This window comes from Malurus melanocephalus, unplaced genomic scaffold (genome assembly GCF_030028575.1).
Source record: "Malurus melanocephalus ecotype Western Australia unplaced genomic scaffold, MMel_1.1 scaffold_254, whole genome shotgun sequence".
NCBI classification, from domain to species: domain Eukaryota; kingdom Metazoa; phylum Chordata; class Aves; order Passeriformes; family Maluridae; genus Malurus; species Malurus melanocephalus.
The window spans coordinates 614,921-633,592 of record NW_026623486.1 but is presented as its reverse complement, the minus strand read 5'-3'; the positions used below and the strand labels follow the sequence as shown (position 1 = coordinate 633,592).

At 40.3% G+C, this 18,672-nt stretch overlaps 1 protein-coding gene across 1 annotated transcript in view; it reads left to right on the top strand.

Annotated features, from left to right (window-relative positions):
• Window positions 1-17,452, top strand: part of LONP2 (lon peptidase 2, peroxisomal) — a 34,549-nt gene extending 17,097 nt beyond the window's left edge. Inside the window, exons 9-15 of the mRNA XM_057375656.1 lie at window positions 226-376; window positions 897-1,023; window positions 2,053-2,183; window positions 9,134-9,276; window positions 12,742-12,949; window positions 14,077-14,267; window positions 15,952-17,452. Of these exons, the coding sequence (XP_057231639.1) occupies window positions 226-376; window positions 897-1,023; window positions 2,053-2,183; window positions 9,134-9,276; window positions 12,742-12,949; window positions 14,077-14,267; window positions 15,952-16,173 (1,173 nt within the window). The 3' untranslated portion in view covers window positions 16,174-17,452. The remainder of the gene's footprint in view (window positions 1-225; window positions 377-896; window positions 1,024-2,052; window positions 2,184-9,133; window positions 9,277-12,741; window positions 12,950-14,076; window positions 14,268-15,951) is intronic.
• The last annotated feature ends 1,220 nt before the right edge of the window (window positions 17,453-18,672 follow it).

Sequence of the window (18,672 nt, the reverse complement as noted above, 5' to 3'; positions counted from 1 at the left end):
AAATGCTGCAGCCACATCTAGAAAAGGGCAGAAACAACTCATAGGGAAATGACTTTTTGAATTGCAGTCACAGAGTAATCCGAACAGGGCCAGGATTTGGTGATACCCATTAGCATTTTATTAATGTAAAATCTGTAAAGTCAGATTTGAATCTAATAAAAATATGCATATTTTATTTCCTTCTTATTGAGCAATTGTATGACTTTTGTGTTCACTCTTGTTAAGGTCTTGGATCCTGAACAGAATCACAGTTTCACTGATCACTACCTGAATGTAGCCTTTGACCTGTCCCAAGTGCTTTTCATAGCTACAGCCAACACTACAGCTACCATCCCACCTGCTCTGCTGGACAGAATGGAAGTTATCCAAGTGCCAGGTAACACTGCAGAGCTGTCCTTACAGTGCTTTTGCAGGTCCTTAAACAAGGTRGGGGTGTTTTTGCTGAAATGAAAGGCAGCTCCTTAAGGAAAGCCTGCCAGGAATCTGGAGTGCATGGCAATCATTAAAAGGGACCAGGCAGGATGCCTCTCCTGTGGCCTCTGTCATGAGAATGACATTTAGCATTGCACTCAGGAAAATTCAGTTCCATGTCTGTGGTGATACTTTGATGCATTCMGTAATGATATTTTCCTTCACTGATTTGTTTGTATTCCGATTGTCTGTTGGCCTCTGCATCTTTTTAAGAGAAAGGGGTCTTTGAAACACTGAAATTCTGTTCTTGTTCACATGAATTTTTGAATAGCCACAAAGAGTCATACTAACAGCCTTTAAAATTATAGCTAGGGGTGAGCTTTTGTTACATTCAATCAGGTAGAATTGTAAAGGTAAGAAATTTGATTATATTGTTGTGTCTAAGCAAAAAGATTGTTAACAAATACGTGCCTTTTTTTTTGAAGGATACACACAAGAAGAAAAAATTGAAATTGCACATAGACACTTGATTCCTAAACAGCTTGAACAACATGGTCTGACTCCACAGCAAATACAGATTCCCCAAGTAACCACTTTGGGCATAATTACCAGGTAAACTTGTTTATTGCTTTTAGTTAAAATAACTTCTTCTTTTGTAACGAGTAAATCAGTTCATAACACGRTAGCACGAATGTCCTTGATAGCTTCAGCAGTTCAGCAATTGGCAGTTTATGGAATTGCTCCTCCCTTAGCTCTTCTTCTCTCTGTAGAACATCCTTTCTGTAGAGAATTCCTTGCTCTWGCTCTCCAGGTGTGGCTCTCAGTCAGTTGTGCTGACACAATTGCTGAGGCCCTGTGAATAAACAGGAACCTGAGGTGGTGTGGCTGCAGTGTGTGAAGCCATGGCCTTAGCAGCAAACAACATTTACTTTAAAGAACCAAGTTATATTTCTAACATGTTCATACAAAACATTGAAATTACCTTTCTTTTTTTCCACTTGTGACTTGATGGGTACGTTTGTCTAAAATTTGGAATTAGGTTAAAAAGATTAAAATACATGTTTTATAAATAGCTTCAGTTCATTAGAAYTGGGCTTTTTGTTGGACATGACAGCAAATATATTGATCAGAACATCTTTTGAACTTAAACTAGTTCATTTTCAATGGAAAAAGTGTATTGGGTTTCAATGAACTGAAGTATTTTATGACCAGAAACAACCATTTGGATGTTTTGTATAGCATTATTGCCTGGTGCTTCATTTTAGTTCATAGACTAAAAGAAAATATTCTTTACAGTCAGTTCCTCAACTTCTAGTGAACTGTATTTTTAAGTTAAAATAGTTCTTCCTTTTGATTTTTATTCATCCAAGAAAAGCTCAGTGTTRTTGGAGCTTTGTTTAGCATTTTGTGAAGGTTTGGCACCAGGTGTKAGTCATGTCTTCCCACTCAGTAATTTGGCTTTGTCCACAATTTTATCAGCAACCACAATAACTTTGATAAAAACAAATGAGTAGTCCAAGGTTTCAGTGCCTTTCCCATCCCATTTTATTTGGCTGTGTGTTTAGTAAGAGAATGTGTTTCCATTGTAAAGAACTCTCTGTTACAAAGAGCACCCCCATGACAGCCTTTGTCTCTGCCCAGGTACACGAGGGAGGCAGGAGTCCGTGCCCTGGACCGCAAGCTGGGAGCCATTTGCAGAGCAGTGGCAGTCAAAGTGGCAGAAGGGCAGCACAAAGAGGCAAAGCCAGATCGTGCTGAAGTGGGAGAAGAAGGTGTGTATCTGTTTTGTTAAAAAGGAAACTTCTAATGGAGTCATTGAGAAGCTAATTTAGCAACTTTTTCTCCTGTTTTATGCTTCTTTAAGGGCTCTGTTTTCATGGTATATATGTGACATTATCATTATGTACAGTTTAAGTAGTGCTGAATTATGGCTTGGGACGTAAGTTGAGTAGTTCAGCCCWATAAATGGGTAATTGAGAAGTACAAATACAATCGGTTTCATATCTCAGGGATGCAGTTATGATTTGTGTATGTCTTCCTGGYCTTTTTAATGTAAATCTTTCACTTCTCTTTAAYAAAAAACTAAGYATGGCTGCAGTTCCTACTAGTTCAGAACTCAATCTGATTATTTTGTTTTACATCGAAAAAAAATTCTGCTTGAAGAGCTCTGAAATTTGAATTGTTTTTATGTGCCTTTTAAGATCATGCTTATTTCAAGTCTCTTGGAGCTTTGGCAACTTCACAGACTCAGTTAGTCTGGTCTTGTTTCATATRTACAGACAGTGTTTCATCATTCCCAGTCATGCAACAGACTGAAAGAAAGCCAAACACAAAACTCTCAAACAGCAAMAATATCCAGGTAACTGCTTCAGCAGTAAAGGTAGCTCTCTTTCCAGTCTTGAAATAGAAGAGGGAAGCACAAAGTCAGGCCTGTAATCCAGTTTATGTGCAGTCCACAACAGATCACAAGAGATGACTGCSCCTTTTTCATCCCCTCATGAGTGTTCTCTTTAATAAAAATGAAAGATACAATGGAGGGTGTAGATGGTTGTGTTTTTGTTCCAGATGCTGATGGAGAGAGGTTGTTGCTGTACACAGCAGTTYTCTGTTGGAGGTTTGGAGTGCTCATTGCAGCACCGCAAGTCTGCAGGAGCCCTCAGTGGAAGGTTGATGAGAAATGTGAAAGGACAAACCCCAAACCTCAGGTTGCACTTCTAAAATGGGGATAGCCCTTAGTGTAATAAAATATACCAAGTAGGACGTTGGGGGTTTTATTTGTTTGTTTTTTAAAGACTGAAATTGGTTCAGATGACAAGAAATGCTGCCAGTCAGTCAGAGAACAGCTGTGTGTCAGAGGATCCTGGAAACGGAAAACTGCAGAATGGCTGGTAACTTTTGCTCCAGGATATTCACAAACTTAAAATACTAAACAGGGCCCTGTTGGTTTGATATTGTGAAATATTCCACAATTTAGTTGATGTGGAAAAAACCTTTAGGTTCTAACATCCATACAGCTGGAATAGGTYTGGACTGGATTGGAGGAGGACAAATGAGGAGATTCATGATCTGTTCCTTTAAAACAAGGCAGCAAACAAATCTGAACAGTGGCCACCCCTTTCAGAGAGTAAATCCCAGGGGAGGAAATATAAGGGATATTTTTACAAGCTGTGCTAATAATYAGAAGAATATTTGAAGAAGAGTTCTACCCATAGTAAAAACTTAAGTAATTTGTCTCTGAGGATCTGTTTCTTGACAGTCTTTCAGCTTTACTTTGTCTTTCTACCCTAGCTCAATATTTTCCTTTTGAAAACTAAATCTTCTTTTACCTTGTTGAGTTTTCTAAGAGCACCATAATGTCTGTGGAAATTTAATATCAAAAGTTKGAATTTGGCTGTGTTGTGTAGGTTCAGAGCAAAATCCATGGTACTGTGAGAAGAAACACTTTCTTATTAARGCAAGTAACAAAAAAGAACTGTGTTAGACATCTCAGTCCAGTGAGAGAGTTATTTACCATGTTAAAATTAGCACTGTGCTTGCAACTTAGGTATTTACACTGTTAAAATTAGTACTGGACTTGTAACTTACCAAAGCTAAGTGAAAATAGCAGTCTMAGTGCTTCAAAAGGGGGCAAAATGCTGGCAATTTTGGTTGACCCAGTTTGAAGTAAGAAAAAACGAGCTGTGAAGGGTTGCCTTTGTAATTCTGAAGTGAAAATTGTCCATAAGAAAAAGCTGTATTAAYAAAAGGGAGTCTGAGGGCCAGGTGGCTCTACAGTTAAACTTTGCTATTATGGAGACTTGTACAGAACAGTGCAGTCTGCAGAGTGTGTTTTATTTTGTACTAGTACTGTGCTTACACCCTGGTGTGTTTTTAGCAGTGTGTGTCATTTGCTGCGAGTGTATGACAGTAGGAGACTTTAAAAAAGTACTTTTGTTTTCATTCTGTCTGTTGAAAACAGCTGAGTATTCAAAACAAAGCTTGTAAATATCTCCAAATACTTGCAAGTTTATGCAAATAATGGGATTTGTAGCCTAAATATTTTCTCCTCTTGATTAGAGGACACTTGTGCAGTTGAACATCATGATGATGAATTTTTATTTCATATAATGAAKGACTCTGGAAGATTAGTTAATTAAGTTGTTACTTCTTAATAGTTTCATTTAGAATTATTTCTTGAAATTTTTTTCTTTATCTATGCAAAAATAACTAAATTTATTTTTGCATTCCACATTTGTGTGTTGGTGATGTGGCACTGAGGCTTTGCAGTTAGTGCATTGGTATCCTTGAGTTGTGACTAGGAGAGGCAAACTGCAGCCTTGCCTTGCTTGCTAAAACATAATTTATACCTGATKTGAGCCCAGCCAAATAGTACCGTGGTGCCTGTTGTGTTTATTCAGCTGAGTGCCTTCTGGCTGCTGGGTTGTAGTAAAAGTTAAGGACACTAGGTGGTAGAATCACAGAATTTCCATCATTATATTGATTAAATCAGAATATTAACTCTGAGGGTACGCCTGTTTTCAAGGCTTTTGACGCTGTTAGGCAGTGAGYGCTGGGAAGGGAGGGTACCCACCCCAGCAGAGCTGGAGATGCCCTGTCAGGCTGGGTTCAGCACTTGCCAGAAATGCCCCACTGAAGTACACAGGCAGTTCTGGAGTGCCTTCCTTGCCCCTTTGGCCCCTGAGCTTTCTGGAGAAGTTGGCAAGTGCAGGAGTTGTTGAGCTTGCAGGAGCTTCAGCAGAGGCAAATGCAGTCATCTTTCAGAGCTCTCTGGGGACTCATCCCTGTGTACAGTAATGCCATCTGATATTTCACTGAAACACTAGCTAAGATTTATGAGACATTCCTCCAGTCTTTTGACATGAGAAGAAATTCTAGGAGTCACAAAAATATGTGAAACTCTCCTTCCTATTTTRGTGCAACTGCCTTGAGAATACAATGCAGCAACTGTGCACTAAGACATMATATCATGATACAACAGTTGAAATCCAGAGTGAAAAACAATTTGTCTAATTCAGACCTGAAGAGAGATTTAGGACAGGTAGTATTTCATAACTAGAAGTGATTAACTGAGGATTCTATTTATGTTGAAACCAAGGCTTTGAACATACTTCCATAACCCAGTGATACAGTACAGCTCGTTCTATTTTTGCACTAAACACTTGGTTTTAAATTAAATGCAAGTTTGACTGAAGTGGTCATTGTGAGCTGACACATGAAATGTGATGAGCATCAGTGCCAGGGTGCTGTGGCTGCAGGTACTCAGCTCTGCTGACCTTAGAGAGCTTCCCAGCTCCACAGGCTGCACTGTGAGTGTGAGCCCTTTCTGAAAATTGCTTGGAATGACTTCTCTGTCAAAAGTCAAAAAGATTCTGAAAAGTTGGGTTTATGTACAAATTAATTTTTAAAGGGTTAATTTTTTCCATGTTAATTTATCTGAATATTCTTCCATGAACACTTCAAATTCAAGTGCTTCAAGTACACATTGTTATTGTAGATCACAAATGATGTAATGTAGTTACTTTGTGGAAAGAGAACTTTTCTGATCCTGTGGGGAGAAATGCACATAGCATTAAATTTAAGCATATAAGTAAGTGTTAACAGGATTAGGATCTCAGGAAGGTGYTCCCTTCCTAAAGAAAATCTTGTGGAAATAGCACTTTGGAAAAATACGGTGCAAAATATTTAAGTTGGACAGTGGAATGTTGCTTTTAGGATGCAGTTTGATGTTATGGCTGGCTATGAATGTGAACTCTTGTCAGCAAAAGCAACCCCATCCTTTTCTGATGCAGTTTGGGGGGTTTGTTATGGGAGGRGCTAGTGGAATTCTGAGTGTTGAGTGCTGAAGCATCAGCTGCTAAGTCAGRTGAGAAGGAAAGAACATGTTATTTTCCTTTTAACTGCCCATAAATGTGAAACCTTGTCTGTCATGCTGATGCTCTTTGTTATAGCTCTTCATAGCAACCCAGCAAATCAGAATGTGTTATATTAAAAACTGCTTTAAAATGCTAGGCTTCTGTTACATTTTTCGCTCTTGGTCAGTAAGTATGGCTGGAAATCTCTGCACTGCTAATTATGTTGCTAATGCTTAATTTAAATTTATTTTATGAGGAGGTGAGAAAGTGCTACATGTTGAGAAAGTTTTAGGCTCTTGCATCCTTATTTCCATTTCATCTGTAGAAGAAGCAGTCTTAATTTTTTAATCTTTGTGGCGTGGAGTGTCTGTTAAGGTTAAATCTTTAATTATATATAGTGGCTCACTGTCAGTATCTTTCCTTAGCAGTCCGTTTTCTTACAAATCCAGTATTTACATGTGAGACTTTGTTTTATTTTGGGAACTTGCACAGGCAGATTCCTGAGGAACATTGTGATCTTTGAGTAGCTGAAGATACTGCTTGGAAAATTTTACAAACATAATCTTTTTTTGGTTGGTTGTTTTTTGAATTTATTTTTGGTTACTTGGAGAGGGTGATGTGTTGTTGTTTATTTTTAGTATTACAATTTTTAAATGTTAAAACAAGTCAATAGCATTCTGCTTTTGTGTAAGCAGACATGTAATAGCAGAGCAGCAGGTGGTTCCTCTAGTGCAGTTTGGAGCTCTGTAAAGGGCACTTTTTGACTTCTTAGTTTATTGTTCCAACTTATCTCAAACTGTAAGATGTTGAAGCTGGTGTCCTAAGCAGAAATTCTTTATCTGGAAACTTGAATTTAACTGTCTTRTTTTAGATAAATGTGTCATTGAGCTTGTACTGTGGTTCCTGGCTCTTAGTCTGGGGTAGGTAGGGGAACATGCATTTGTCRTTGTTAGTGGAAATCTTAATTACTTGTGTCTTTATAGATTCCTGATAGTCAGCACTTGTTTAAAGATGATAAATGAAGATGGCTTTTTCCTTCAAAGAAAACGTTAGTGTATGTAATTACTTTTTTGGGACATCAATGTATGGTTTTATAGAAAATTAGATAATGCCACAATTTAGTTTACCATTTTTAGAAAAAAATCTGGAGTTTGTTATTGTTACAGATTATAAAATGGKATCTGCTCATTAGATTAGATAAAGAAAGAGGTTCTGTTTCTTYTAATGGGGCAGGTGGCCTCAAATTCCCTGATTTGTTTATGAGGAGTTTGTCTCTTCAGCTGTATGCAGAGTTAGGTGAAATAAGTACATTTGTGTTTGTTAGGCAGTAAAATCTTGGTATAGAACAAAAGCAGCTGTTTTAAACTCAATGTTGTTTTGAAATATGAATTGCATCTCAAATTATCAAATAGTGTTGAAATTGCATTCTGAATTGTAAGAATAGCACACAGGGTTATGTTTCCTAGACTTGCCAGTATTTATGTCTTTGAATTTATTGCGCACAAAAATAGTAGTTTAACAAAAACAGACATGCTGGAACAACAGGAGGCATCTGACTGTGTGTTTACAGTAAAGGAATGGGATTTAGCCATGGAGCAGTGAGCTGTACAATGGAAAGATTAGTGGCTGTTGGATAATAACTGTTAGATTGGAGTCCTGAATGAAAGCTGACTTGCTGCTGTTATGTTAATAGTGATGGAGAATGTTTTCCTTGATACTCTAAGGCATTAGCAGGAATTGCACTGTCACAAAACCATCTGTAAAATGGCCCTTACATATCAGGATAGTTTGTACCTTATGAAAGGAGCCATCCTCATTCATCCATTCTGAGAATTACTTTTGCACCACTGACCACCTCTTCATTGTAGTGAATAGATTTGATCAGTGATTTGTGCTTTTCTGTACTTGTTTAAACTCCTGGATCTTYAGTTGCTGTGCAGGCATTAATGTGCAAAGGAACACCCAGAAATTTTCTTTTCAAACTGAAATTGGAAGGAATTCAGAGGCAGTAAGCAACCCATATTTGGGTCCAAAACAAAGTGCAGGAGTCTTGAAGTTCAGTGTACACTCCTGTGTAGTACAGACTGTGAATGTGTGTTAGGCTGGTGTTTGGGGTGGGAAGAAATATCTTTGTGTGTGCATGAGGGCAGCCCCAGAGCWGGGAGGCACTGCCCTGAAGCTTCCACAGAGCCTTAGAAACAGCTCCATTGTCCAAACATTCTTCATTTCTCTGCTCTGTGTTTCCCTAAAACATTACCTTGGGCTCTTGAGAAAATGCTCATAAGCTCTTTCACCTGCTCCATTCTGTTGGGCGATGATTCCCTGCTTGCATTGGCCCTCTGCTCCTGTCCCCAGAGTACCCASAGAGGCTGGGGCTGCCCCATCCCTGGAGGTGTYCWGGGYCAGGCTTGGASGGGTTTGGAGCAACCTGGGATAGGGGAAGGTGTCCCTGCAAGACCTTAAAGCAACATCAGCCTTAGGGTCCCTTTCAGCCCAAACCATTCTGTGATTCTATGAAATACTGGTTTGCTGCACAAATCTGGTGAAATGYACAAAGTCCTAAATAAGCCTAATGTGTTTTGCTATTTGAATTAGTTTAAAATGCACTTAAGCTGATGAGTTGCATCTCTGTCAGTGCTCTAGATTTAATTTTAYCTTTGATGAACAGTTAGAACATACTTAGGCTTAATAATTAAATTTCATGCGACATTATCTTTAATTTGACAAGATTTTTGTGAAAGATGGTTTCGTTTTCCTGAACTTTTTGAGCATCTCTTTGCATATTTTATTTTTCACTGTCACGATTTTTTAAAAATTCTTCTGTTTAGGAAAGACTGTTACAAATCCTAAATTAGATTTTCTTCCCTTAGATTGCAAAGAACACTTCACAGAAGAAGCCAAACCAGAATCCATCAGTGAYGCAGCTGACCTGGCTCTGCCACCTGAAATGCCGATTTTAATTGATTTCCATGCTCTGAAAGATATCCTGGGGCCACCCATGTATGACATGGAGGTAACATCCTCAGTTGTTTCTGCATGACTGCTGTTTCTGGCTGCTAGKAGTAGCTGTCTGTTTATTGYTGTTGACGGAGTTTATACAATGATRACAACTTYAAAATGTGTTAACAACAGCACTGCAATTTTTTGTGCTCCACAAAGTGTGTTTTCACCTAAAGAAGCCTTTATTTTCTTTTCATTCAGGGTACATAAATAACATAATGCCCTGACTTTTCTGTTAGCAAAGGTGTCTGCAGCAGTGCTTAAGAATGTGGTGGTGTTTTTTCACTTTGAAACAACTTTGCTTTTGTTTGGGGGATGTTTGGTGGTCGTGGGAAAGAAGCCAAAAGTAGAACCCAGGAATCCTGTCTYTGCAGCAGCTGTGCTGAGAACTGTCCCACATACCTCCTTAAAGCCAGTCAGCATTTCTGGGTATTAAAACCACTTCAGTTTGCACCAGAAGTTCTCAGACATTCTTTAGGTTAATGTGACTCTTAGCTATTAAAATGTTTTATGATCAGACAGGCACCTCCAGCTCTGTTCCTCAGTAGGCATATTTCAGATTTTTTGCTTTCCCCCATCTGTACTTTGCTCATTCTATGGAAATGCCATCAGTTAAAGCAGTTTGTCAGTTTGGGATTCTCATTTCACCAGTTACATTGCAGTTGTTCTCAGTTTCTGAGAATTTTCTTCTTACGATTCTTTTCTCCTARTTGCTGTATTTATTAATCAGTAAGTATTTTTCAGTTCACACTTAGGTTTTTTCCATGTAAATTGTTCAGATAATGGCATAACTCCTATTTTAAGGAATTTCCCCAGCTAACCTGTTATTCCTTTGRATTTTCCCAAGTCTCCCCAAGATTCTTTCAATCAGCCCAGCTCCTGTCTCTGGCAGGTGTCTGATCCTGGCTGCTGTGGGTTGCTGCTCTGTAGTCACAGGGTGTCTCCTCTGTGTGTCTGGCATTAAAGCTTCACCCTGGCCCTGCATTTGGCCATTTATCAACAGCTGAAACAAAGACACAATGGAGGCAGCCACCGTGTCASTACCTGCATGAGACTGAGCCAATGGAACTGGAAACATGACAGCACCTAATTGATCTGTTGTCCTTAGGGAATTCCTTACACAGGGATTCATCTTTCACCTTTCCAGTGCTTTGCTTGCCTATTRTCTGCACAGGTCTCCCAGCAGGAAGACATGACAGAATATTCAGCTCCAACTTGTTGGATTAATTCATTTATCACAAATAAATAATCTTATGTGTCTCCCTGCAGAACAAATGTTAAAATAAGTTGCATAGTGAGGCTTTGAAATAATCTTGACAGTTTGAAGTGCAGGAGATTTCATTAACTGTTTCAGCACAATACAGTTTTGGGGGAAAGTGTTTCTAACATATCCAGTGTGTTTATAACAAACTATTTGTGGTTTTGGCTTGGATTTTAGTTTGGTTTTTTAGCTTTTTTACCTTTTTTTTTTTTTTTCCTTTCAACCCTTAATTCTGCCCAAGTAACAAAATATTATTGGCACCACAGGAAGGCCTGTCTGGATTAGTTTATATCCTCATAATGTGAGTGAAGTTGAAGGGACAGAAGTTGTAGGTCAATGAAATTGCCTGTTCTAGGAAATGAAAGTGCAGATGCCATAAATGAATGGCTCAGTTTCATGGGACATGCACAGTTCTAATTAGGGAAAACATCAGGGTAAATTTCAGAAGCAAAATTATGCAAAGCACAGGTTTAGATAGGCATTTTTATCTAAGAACTATCAGTCTTGTGGTGATATTTTTGGGAAATCCTCCCTCAGAGGGAAGCCACTGTTAATGTGCTTTACCAGCAGTGATTTGCCAGGGAATGAATCAGAAGAGGAGAAAAAAAGATTTGTACAGTCAGGTTGTGAGAGCCAGTGGAAGGAAAACAAACACGCTAAAGCCAGCAAGTGACTGAAYTGGTTCCTATCTGCCCATTGTGAGTTATCAGGGACTTTTGTCCATTACACTGACTTAGTATAGCTCTAAAACTGCAGATGATAACCTGAAATATTTTAAAATGACTCTGCTGAATGTTAAGACTTYAATTTTGCAGTGTCCAGGCAGTTAAAATGTACCTGACAATATGTTCATCTACTCAGGGTACAGCTAAATCACAGCTGGGTTGGTCTCATCTATGAACATTTTCAAACCCCAAGACTTTATGTAGGTCAGTGACATCTGACAGACATGACCAGTCATCAGCTGACTTAAATGGTCATTTTTAATTAAAATTGTTTAGAAAGTATAAGAAAKGAGGGAGCTTGTTCTAAGTGATGTCTTTAGAACCTTTTGGGTTTTCATTTGTTGTCCCATTTGCTGTTTCCTRCCCCTGAGCTCTCAAACAGTCTGTAAAATTGTTTTGAACTGATCCAGAGTCCAGTCTAAAAAAACTGAAACAAAACYCCCAAACCAACAAACCTTGTTGATGGCTGCTTTGGGCTGGGAGAGGCTGTGGGCAGTAAATTTTGTTCTTTACACCTGAAATACTTGAAACTGTGATAGTTTGCCAAAATATCATTGTCTCCAGTGCAAAGGGGAATGTTGCAGTGTTGTGGGATTTCAGTGTGACCAGGGTGAACTGACTTTGTTAACCTGAGTTTACTAAGCAATTACTAAAGCACAGTCTATCACTGTAACTAATAACACACAGAGAATGGGTATAGAAACTGATGGTAGCAAAAATGAAAATGCTTGACGAGATGTTTTGATACCATGAAAGGGAAGCACATTATTCTGTATGATTTCATTAAATGCTAGAAAAACAAAGAACCTTCTCAGCTAAATCGTGCTAATGAAAGCAAATGGCAGGATGTTGATGCCAATGCACAGGCAAGGGAGAGCCCAGGAGACACAGGGAGAAGGAGCTGTGGGGTTTCCTTGGCTTTAGCTGCTGACTTGCTTGGCTGCTTGTGATTCCTAATGGGAATCTGTCAGGTGTCCCCTCTGCCTGGGAACATATTCCTGTTTCTGCTTTTCAGAAGTGTTTGTAAATGTCTGCAGTGAACAACATCAGGGCTTGTCTGGCCACAGCTCAGGGCAGTGCCACTGCCTTTTAGGGAACACTGGGGAGCAAAAGCACAGTCAGGGCAGACACACTCCAGCTGATGGTTAAAGACACATAAACATTCAGGATTGACTAAATACTTGAAGTCCTTTGAAGAGAAATATTCTTAAGGTGCTTTTGGGGGTGGGGAAAGTTTCCAGAATGACACGTCCAGATGTTTGCTATGGCCTAAAGCAAAGCTGCCACRTACAGCTCCTGTTGTATAATTAGTGTTTACACATATCCAATTACTGCTGCAATAAATAATAAAATAAAAAATAAGAGATCAGACACTTGGCTTAACTTTTGTGTTTTAATGGATGCAGTTGTTTCAAAGCCAACTATCAAATTGTTTTTCCAATGTTTTTTTTTAATGACTGTTTCCTAAACCGCTTCCTGTGTTTTCCCCCAGGTGTCTGAGCGCCTCAACCAGCCMGGAGTGGCCATAGGCCTGGCCTGGACCCCGCTGGGAGGGGAGATCATGTTTGTGGAGGCGAGCAGGATGGACGGGGAGGGCCAGCTGACACTGACAGGGCAGCTGGGGGATGTCATGAAGGAGTCGGCTCACCTGGCCATCAGCTGGCTGCGCAGCAACGCCAAGAGATACCAGCTCACCAACGGTGGGGCAGGGCCAGCAATCCCATCCCTCCATGTTGTTGTTAGCATTTCAGCACACTGTAGCACTGCTGAGCAACCGTGCGAGTTACTYGTGCTCACTGTGGAAATGTGTTGTGTTGTGTTGCATTAACAGAGAAAGGGTTTCAGCCATCCCTGCTGCAGTGCAGATGAGTGGGCTCCAGAGCTCCTTTGTGTGGTTCTTTCCCAGCTGCTGCCAAGCCAAGGTGGTTGTGGCCTGGCAGAGCACGAGCTGTGTCTCCCTGCAATAGCCTGGAAGGCTGTGGACAGCCTCAGTGCCAAGCTGCTTCTCCTTGGTTGTGGCAGACGCTGCCTCTGACTCATTTTTACACTCAAGCTTTCCARCAGTACTTTCATAATGGAGACAGGTTTAGAAGTCTGTAGTTTTTCTATTACAGGTTATGTTAAAAGATTTTTGTAGTCTTAATATTTTGAGAATTTGGGTTTGTATTGCAGCTGTTGAACTGCAGTGCAATAGGACTCTGGCCAAGAACATTTTAATTCTCCTTTTTTGTTAGAATCTCCCAGGACTTGTGGAAATATGCTTTCTAGATTGGTATCTGCTGATCAGGCAAATTACTGATCAGTGTCTGTCACTATTTATGAAAGTTTAGATAGGTTAAAAACCAAAATGGAATTAATGTATGAAATGCTGCAGGCATTATTTGTGTGCACGTGTGCCTCTGGTTTAACTCTGGGTACTTCATTACAGGTGAAAGGGCATAAATGAGAGTTTCACTTTATTGTAATTGCAGGTTTCTGTTGAGTGTTCTCTGAAAATTGACATTGATGGTTTGGGACATAAAAATTCTATGTAGAAATTCCTTGGTTTCTACATTAATCCTTWCTCTGAATTTCCCAACACATGCAAATGCCAAGCTTATTGGTTCTCATGTTACAGGTTTTTTCTAGGAATCTGGATGTAGGGAAGCTCATTGGGATTTCTTTGTTGTTTTTTCCTAGGTCCTCTGCAATATTGTGTTGGTTGTTTCAGCCTACTGTCAATAAATAGTGCCAAGGCTTTTAGATCTTGGCGGGCTTTTAGAATAAAGACCGGGAACAAAATGGATTTAGATTTTCAACATTCAAACCATTCTTTTTTTCCCTTAAGCTTCTGGAAGTTTTGATCTCCTTGACAACACTGACATCCATCTGCACTTCCCAGCTGGAGCTGTCACAAAAGATGGACCATCTGCTGGCGTTACCATAGTAACCTGTCTTGCTTCACTCTTCAGTGGGCGGCTGGTGTGCTCAGATGTAGCCATGACAGGAGAAATTACACTAAGAGGCCTTGTTCTTCCAGTAAGCATCATCTGAGAAAAGAGCTAAGTTGTATTAATTCTCCCTGTTTTGGATATGAAGTCTGTTTATAGCCACTTAGAAAAGCAGAGTCTTGCTGGATCATTCCTCAGCAGCAGTGCTGTCTCTGCTGCTGCAGTTGGAAGAGGCCAGTGGAGGCCAGGCTGCTGCAGGACTGCCCCACTCCTCTGCTTTGCCTTTCAAGCTAAAGCCAGCCTTGATGTGGCTTTTGGGGAAAATACATTAAAATGTCTAGTTAGAAGGAAACCTCTAAGTCTTAGAATTCAAGATGGCTCCAAAGTCTGTACTGCAATTTCTGAATGTGCTTTCCTCAGTCTGTTTGTACAGAACTCTCTCTGGTCTGTGAGAAGTTGTATCTTAAAGATTTCACAGTAACTGCACATCCTGAATCCATGGATCTAGCTTTAGGTTTCTCTTAAATGTTCCTTGTATATAGCTCAGCCAAATGGGGTTTCCATTAAGCTTTGTCAAAGCATGAGGGCAAAGGAATGTTCTCAGACAAGCAGAGTTTAGTTCAAAGCGTYAGTGGAGCCTGGCACAGGTGCTGAAGCCGATATGGGAGTATGATGGACAGGAGGAGGATGAGGCTTTTGTTTCGTGCAGAGCAGGGGTRCCATGGGAAGCAGTGGCCTGGGAGGCTCTGGGGGCAGTGAGCCTGAGCCAGAGCAGGCTCCTGGAGCAGCCTGCAGGAACTGTGTGCAAGGCAGCTCAGCCCTGCAGCCACACTGCCCCTGCTGTGCCTCCTGCTAAAAGGGGCTGCAGAGATAAGGCACCTGTGAATATTAAATCACCTCTTCCTCCTTCCCCAAGGTTGTCTAGGATCTTSCTGTTATCAGTCACTGAATTCCCAGGAGTGTGTCAGGAGCTGCCCCTGCAGCTGAGTGTGCAGCACTGTTCAGACCTGTGGGGTCACCATGGGGACCATGGTTCACTCCTGCCTTGTGTCACAGCAACCTGAGCTTTGCCCTTTGTCCTGCTCTACAAGGCTTCCTCTCCTCTAAAGCACTGTAAAATTACAAGTTTCTTCTGCAAGATGATCTTTAGAAATAGAGGAGTTCAGAGGAAGTAGCTACAGCTGTGATTGGAAAAAAAACTAATTTAACCCCCCTCTTTACATCTCATTAGCAATTCAGCCAGGAGGCTCATGGAGCAGTGCCTGGTGTAGTACAAAGCATCTCTCCACTCCTGGGGCACAGGTTTGCTTTGCTGTGTATTTTCTGTGGTACAGCTCAAGTTATTTATTGTGGAACATTGCTTCCTTAGGACTCTTCCCCCTAAATCTAACTCTGCCTTTATCTGAAAAATCTGTTCTAATGCAGATGCAGGATTTCAGCACATCATAAAAAAAAAAAAAAAACCAAAGTGAAGGCCACTTCTGTTAAAACAATTTCTGAAAAGCAGTGACTTTTCTACTATTCTTTTGTACCCACACTCCTAGATTTTTCTTGTTACCAGCTTTTATAGAAAGAATTCTGTAGCATATTAACATACTTCCCTCATTAAGCACATAATGAGCTACAACTCTGACTGCATTTTTAATTGCTTTCCTAAATGACTGAGGGAGGCAGAACCTTCCATCAAAATTTAACTCCCAATGTGATGTTACAATAATTACTTTATTAGATTGGTTCATTGCTTTTATTTGTGTATTTCTTCTCCTTATTAGGTTGGAGGAATTAAAGACAAAGTGCTGGCAGCACACCGTGCTGGACTGAAGAGAATTATCATTCCTCAAAGAAATGAGAAAGATCTGGAAGAAATCGCAGTGCACGTGCGGCAGGATCTGACCTTCGTGCTGGCCGGGTGCCTGGACGAGGTGCTGAATGCAGCCTTCGATGGGGGCTTTGCAGTTAAGGGCAGGCTCGAGCATTTGAATAGTAAACTTTAGGCACACAGGCTGGGTTACCTCTCTCGTCAAATTCCATAGTTCTTGATCTCTTTCAGCTGCATTTAGGTATCAGGTACAACTATGAGCCAAACAGGATTGTTCAGATGGGGGTGTCAGTGCCATCAAAAGGAAGGTGTTGCTGCAGCAGTTAGAACCTGAAACTGCCTTTTACATTTGCTGCTTTTTATCAATGAAGAACCTTGAATCTTTCCTGGTAGATTCAAGCGTGAGAGAATTCCTTAGCCTGTCTGGCACCTGTGTATACACATGACAGCAGCTGCTGACATCCTTAAAGAGGGAATAAGGTGCAGCAGGAGAGGCTCATAGCTGGGGTTGTTGCAAAAAGCAAACTGATTTAGTGCAAGCTTATTTATTTACAAAGTATCTGTGATAATAATGAATAATAATGTGCTAAAGAGCAGCAGTATCGGGGGACAATAAGGTTTTTGAAATCTAAACAAATATGCTTAAGGAATCTGARGAGAAGCATTATAGTCTAAATGAAGTTGTTAAGTTCTTAAAGCACTTGATTCTAGTTTGTAGCAAGACCACTGCAGACACCATTTTTCAAACCCAGGAAGCAATGCCASAAGAACTGAAATGAAGGAATTGTTGTGTAAGGGAGAGAACCTATTTGAGTTCATCTGCAAGCTGTCCCTGCAGCAGCAGGGGGGAGAGGGAGCACACTTGAAGCCTTAATGAAAAAACCCAGTAATGTACTCTGTCCCTCCAAAACATGTCCTTCATTCTTACCCACTGCAAACTGACTTGATTCTGGGCTGCCTATGCTTGGAGGCTCACCTATAGAAACTAAATCCACTGAAATAATGCCGAGAAAATTCTGAATCATTATTCACTGTGAGTAATGTAAGGTTCAAGAATTCTGGCAGCCTCCCTGTTCATTGATAGCTTTGTCTCTTATCTCCCCTTGAACCCCAGAGAGAATTGCACTTCGTGTGATCCAGGCCTTTGGCATTGTGTATTCCAGGGTCAGCCCCACGAGCAAATCCTGGGTGTTTTTACATCCTTCTCTTATTCACTGGTTCTGAAACAAACTCCAAAGTGCTTATGAAACACAAACTGTACAACAGCCTGATCTAGAAGCTGCCTGTAAATCAACAGTAAAAGTTGGCTTTGCTTTCGTTTCCATTGATAACAAAACTGATTTGCCTGGAATGTAACAGCACTATTAGTAATGAATTCAGTGGGAATTTCAACACCTGTTTTACAAAAGGTTTTACAACTTTGACAAAAGACTTAATCTAATAAAATGATAAAAGCTGCTTCTGTGTCAGTATTTTTGAAGAGCTCTCTTGTCATTCACAAGCCAAGTTTCAAGACTATGGACAATACCCCCAGTCTCCAAATGTGTTCTGCCTCATGAGAAACATGCAGGGCAAAACTTCCCCCTGGGTACAACCCCATCCTAGTAACTCTGTGCTGCTGTTTTGATCAGACCAGGAGGAAAAATCCTTTACCAAAGAGATCAAGAAACAATCCTGCACTGCYCTGCAATGTGAGAGCACTGACATGCTTGGAATTCCAGCACTGTCTGTTTACATATGGACAAAACAAATCTGCTTTTTTTTGAAGAGAGTAAGGACTATTAAAMGTTTCCACCACAGCAAAACAGGAAGCTGCTCCACAGAAAAGTTAAAGGATGAACTTTCTGACACATCACCCCAATTTCTAAGTCTTGTCCTCACAGACTCCATGTGAAGGTGAGGGGTTTAATRCCACTCTGAAGAGAATGCCAGGCATTCACCGCCAGCTTTTTCTGTCCCTGCTAACAGAGGGGAGGAGCTTGTTACTTTGTTGAGTTTTTTTTTAAACAAAACATAAGCATGACYCAGTACACCACACTACAGCCCCACTTTGGTGCCTTTTGCTTTGCTTTCACTGAACAAAATAACCCCATGCAGCAGTGAGCCAGAGCAGTACWGAACTTCTGAACTCATGTCAATACACTGGGGATCATCTGCTTAGGAACAGTTACAGGGGCCTGGTAATTAAACTTGTGTCCCTCAAAAATACCTCCAGATTGGTAAAGCTTATCAAGGGTAAAAACAAAGCAGTGGTAGCTCCTTTCTTTATCCACACTATAAACTGCTACAGATAGCGAGAYAGTTCCTAGTGCAATTCCTGCTTTAATCATAGCAGCTTGGAAAACATCCTGGATAAAACAACAGGACAGGCAGCAATACAAAACCATTCACCTGCTTTAATTTTAAGCACTACTGCAAACAAGAACTAGCAGAAACTGTCACAACATAACCAAAATATTTACATCCACATTTGTCAAACATTTTAAGGCTTTTTTTTAAAGGGCAATGAGAAACCACGGAGGTAGTGCTAGCAGACAAATGCAAGATCTACTGCATTTCATCTTTTAGACACAATTTGAATACTCCTTCCCAATACAGCAAAGCAAAACAGCACTTTCTAAAATAAATAGTTAATGTTTAGACAATGCCAGGCTTTAATACACCATTTATTTTA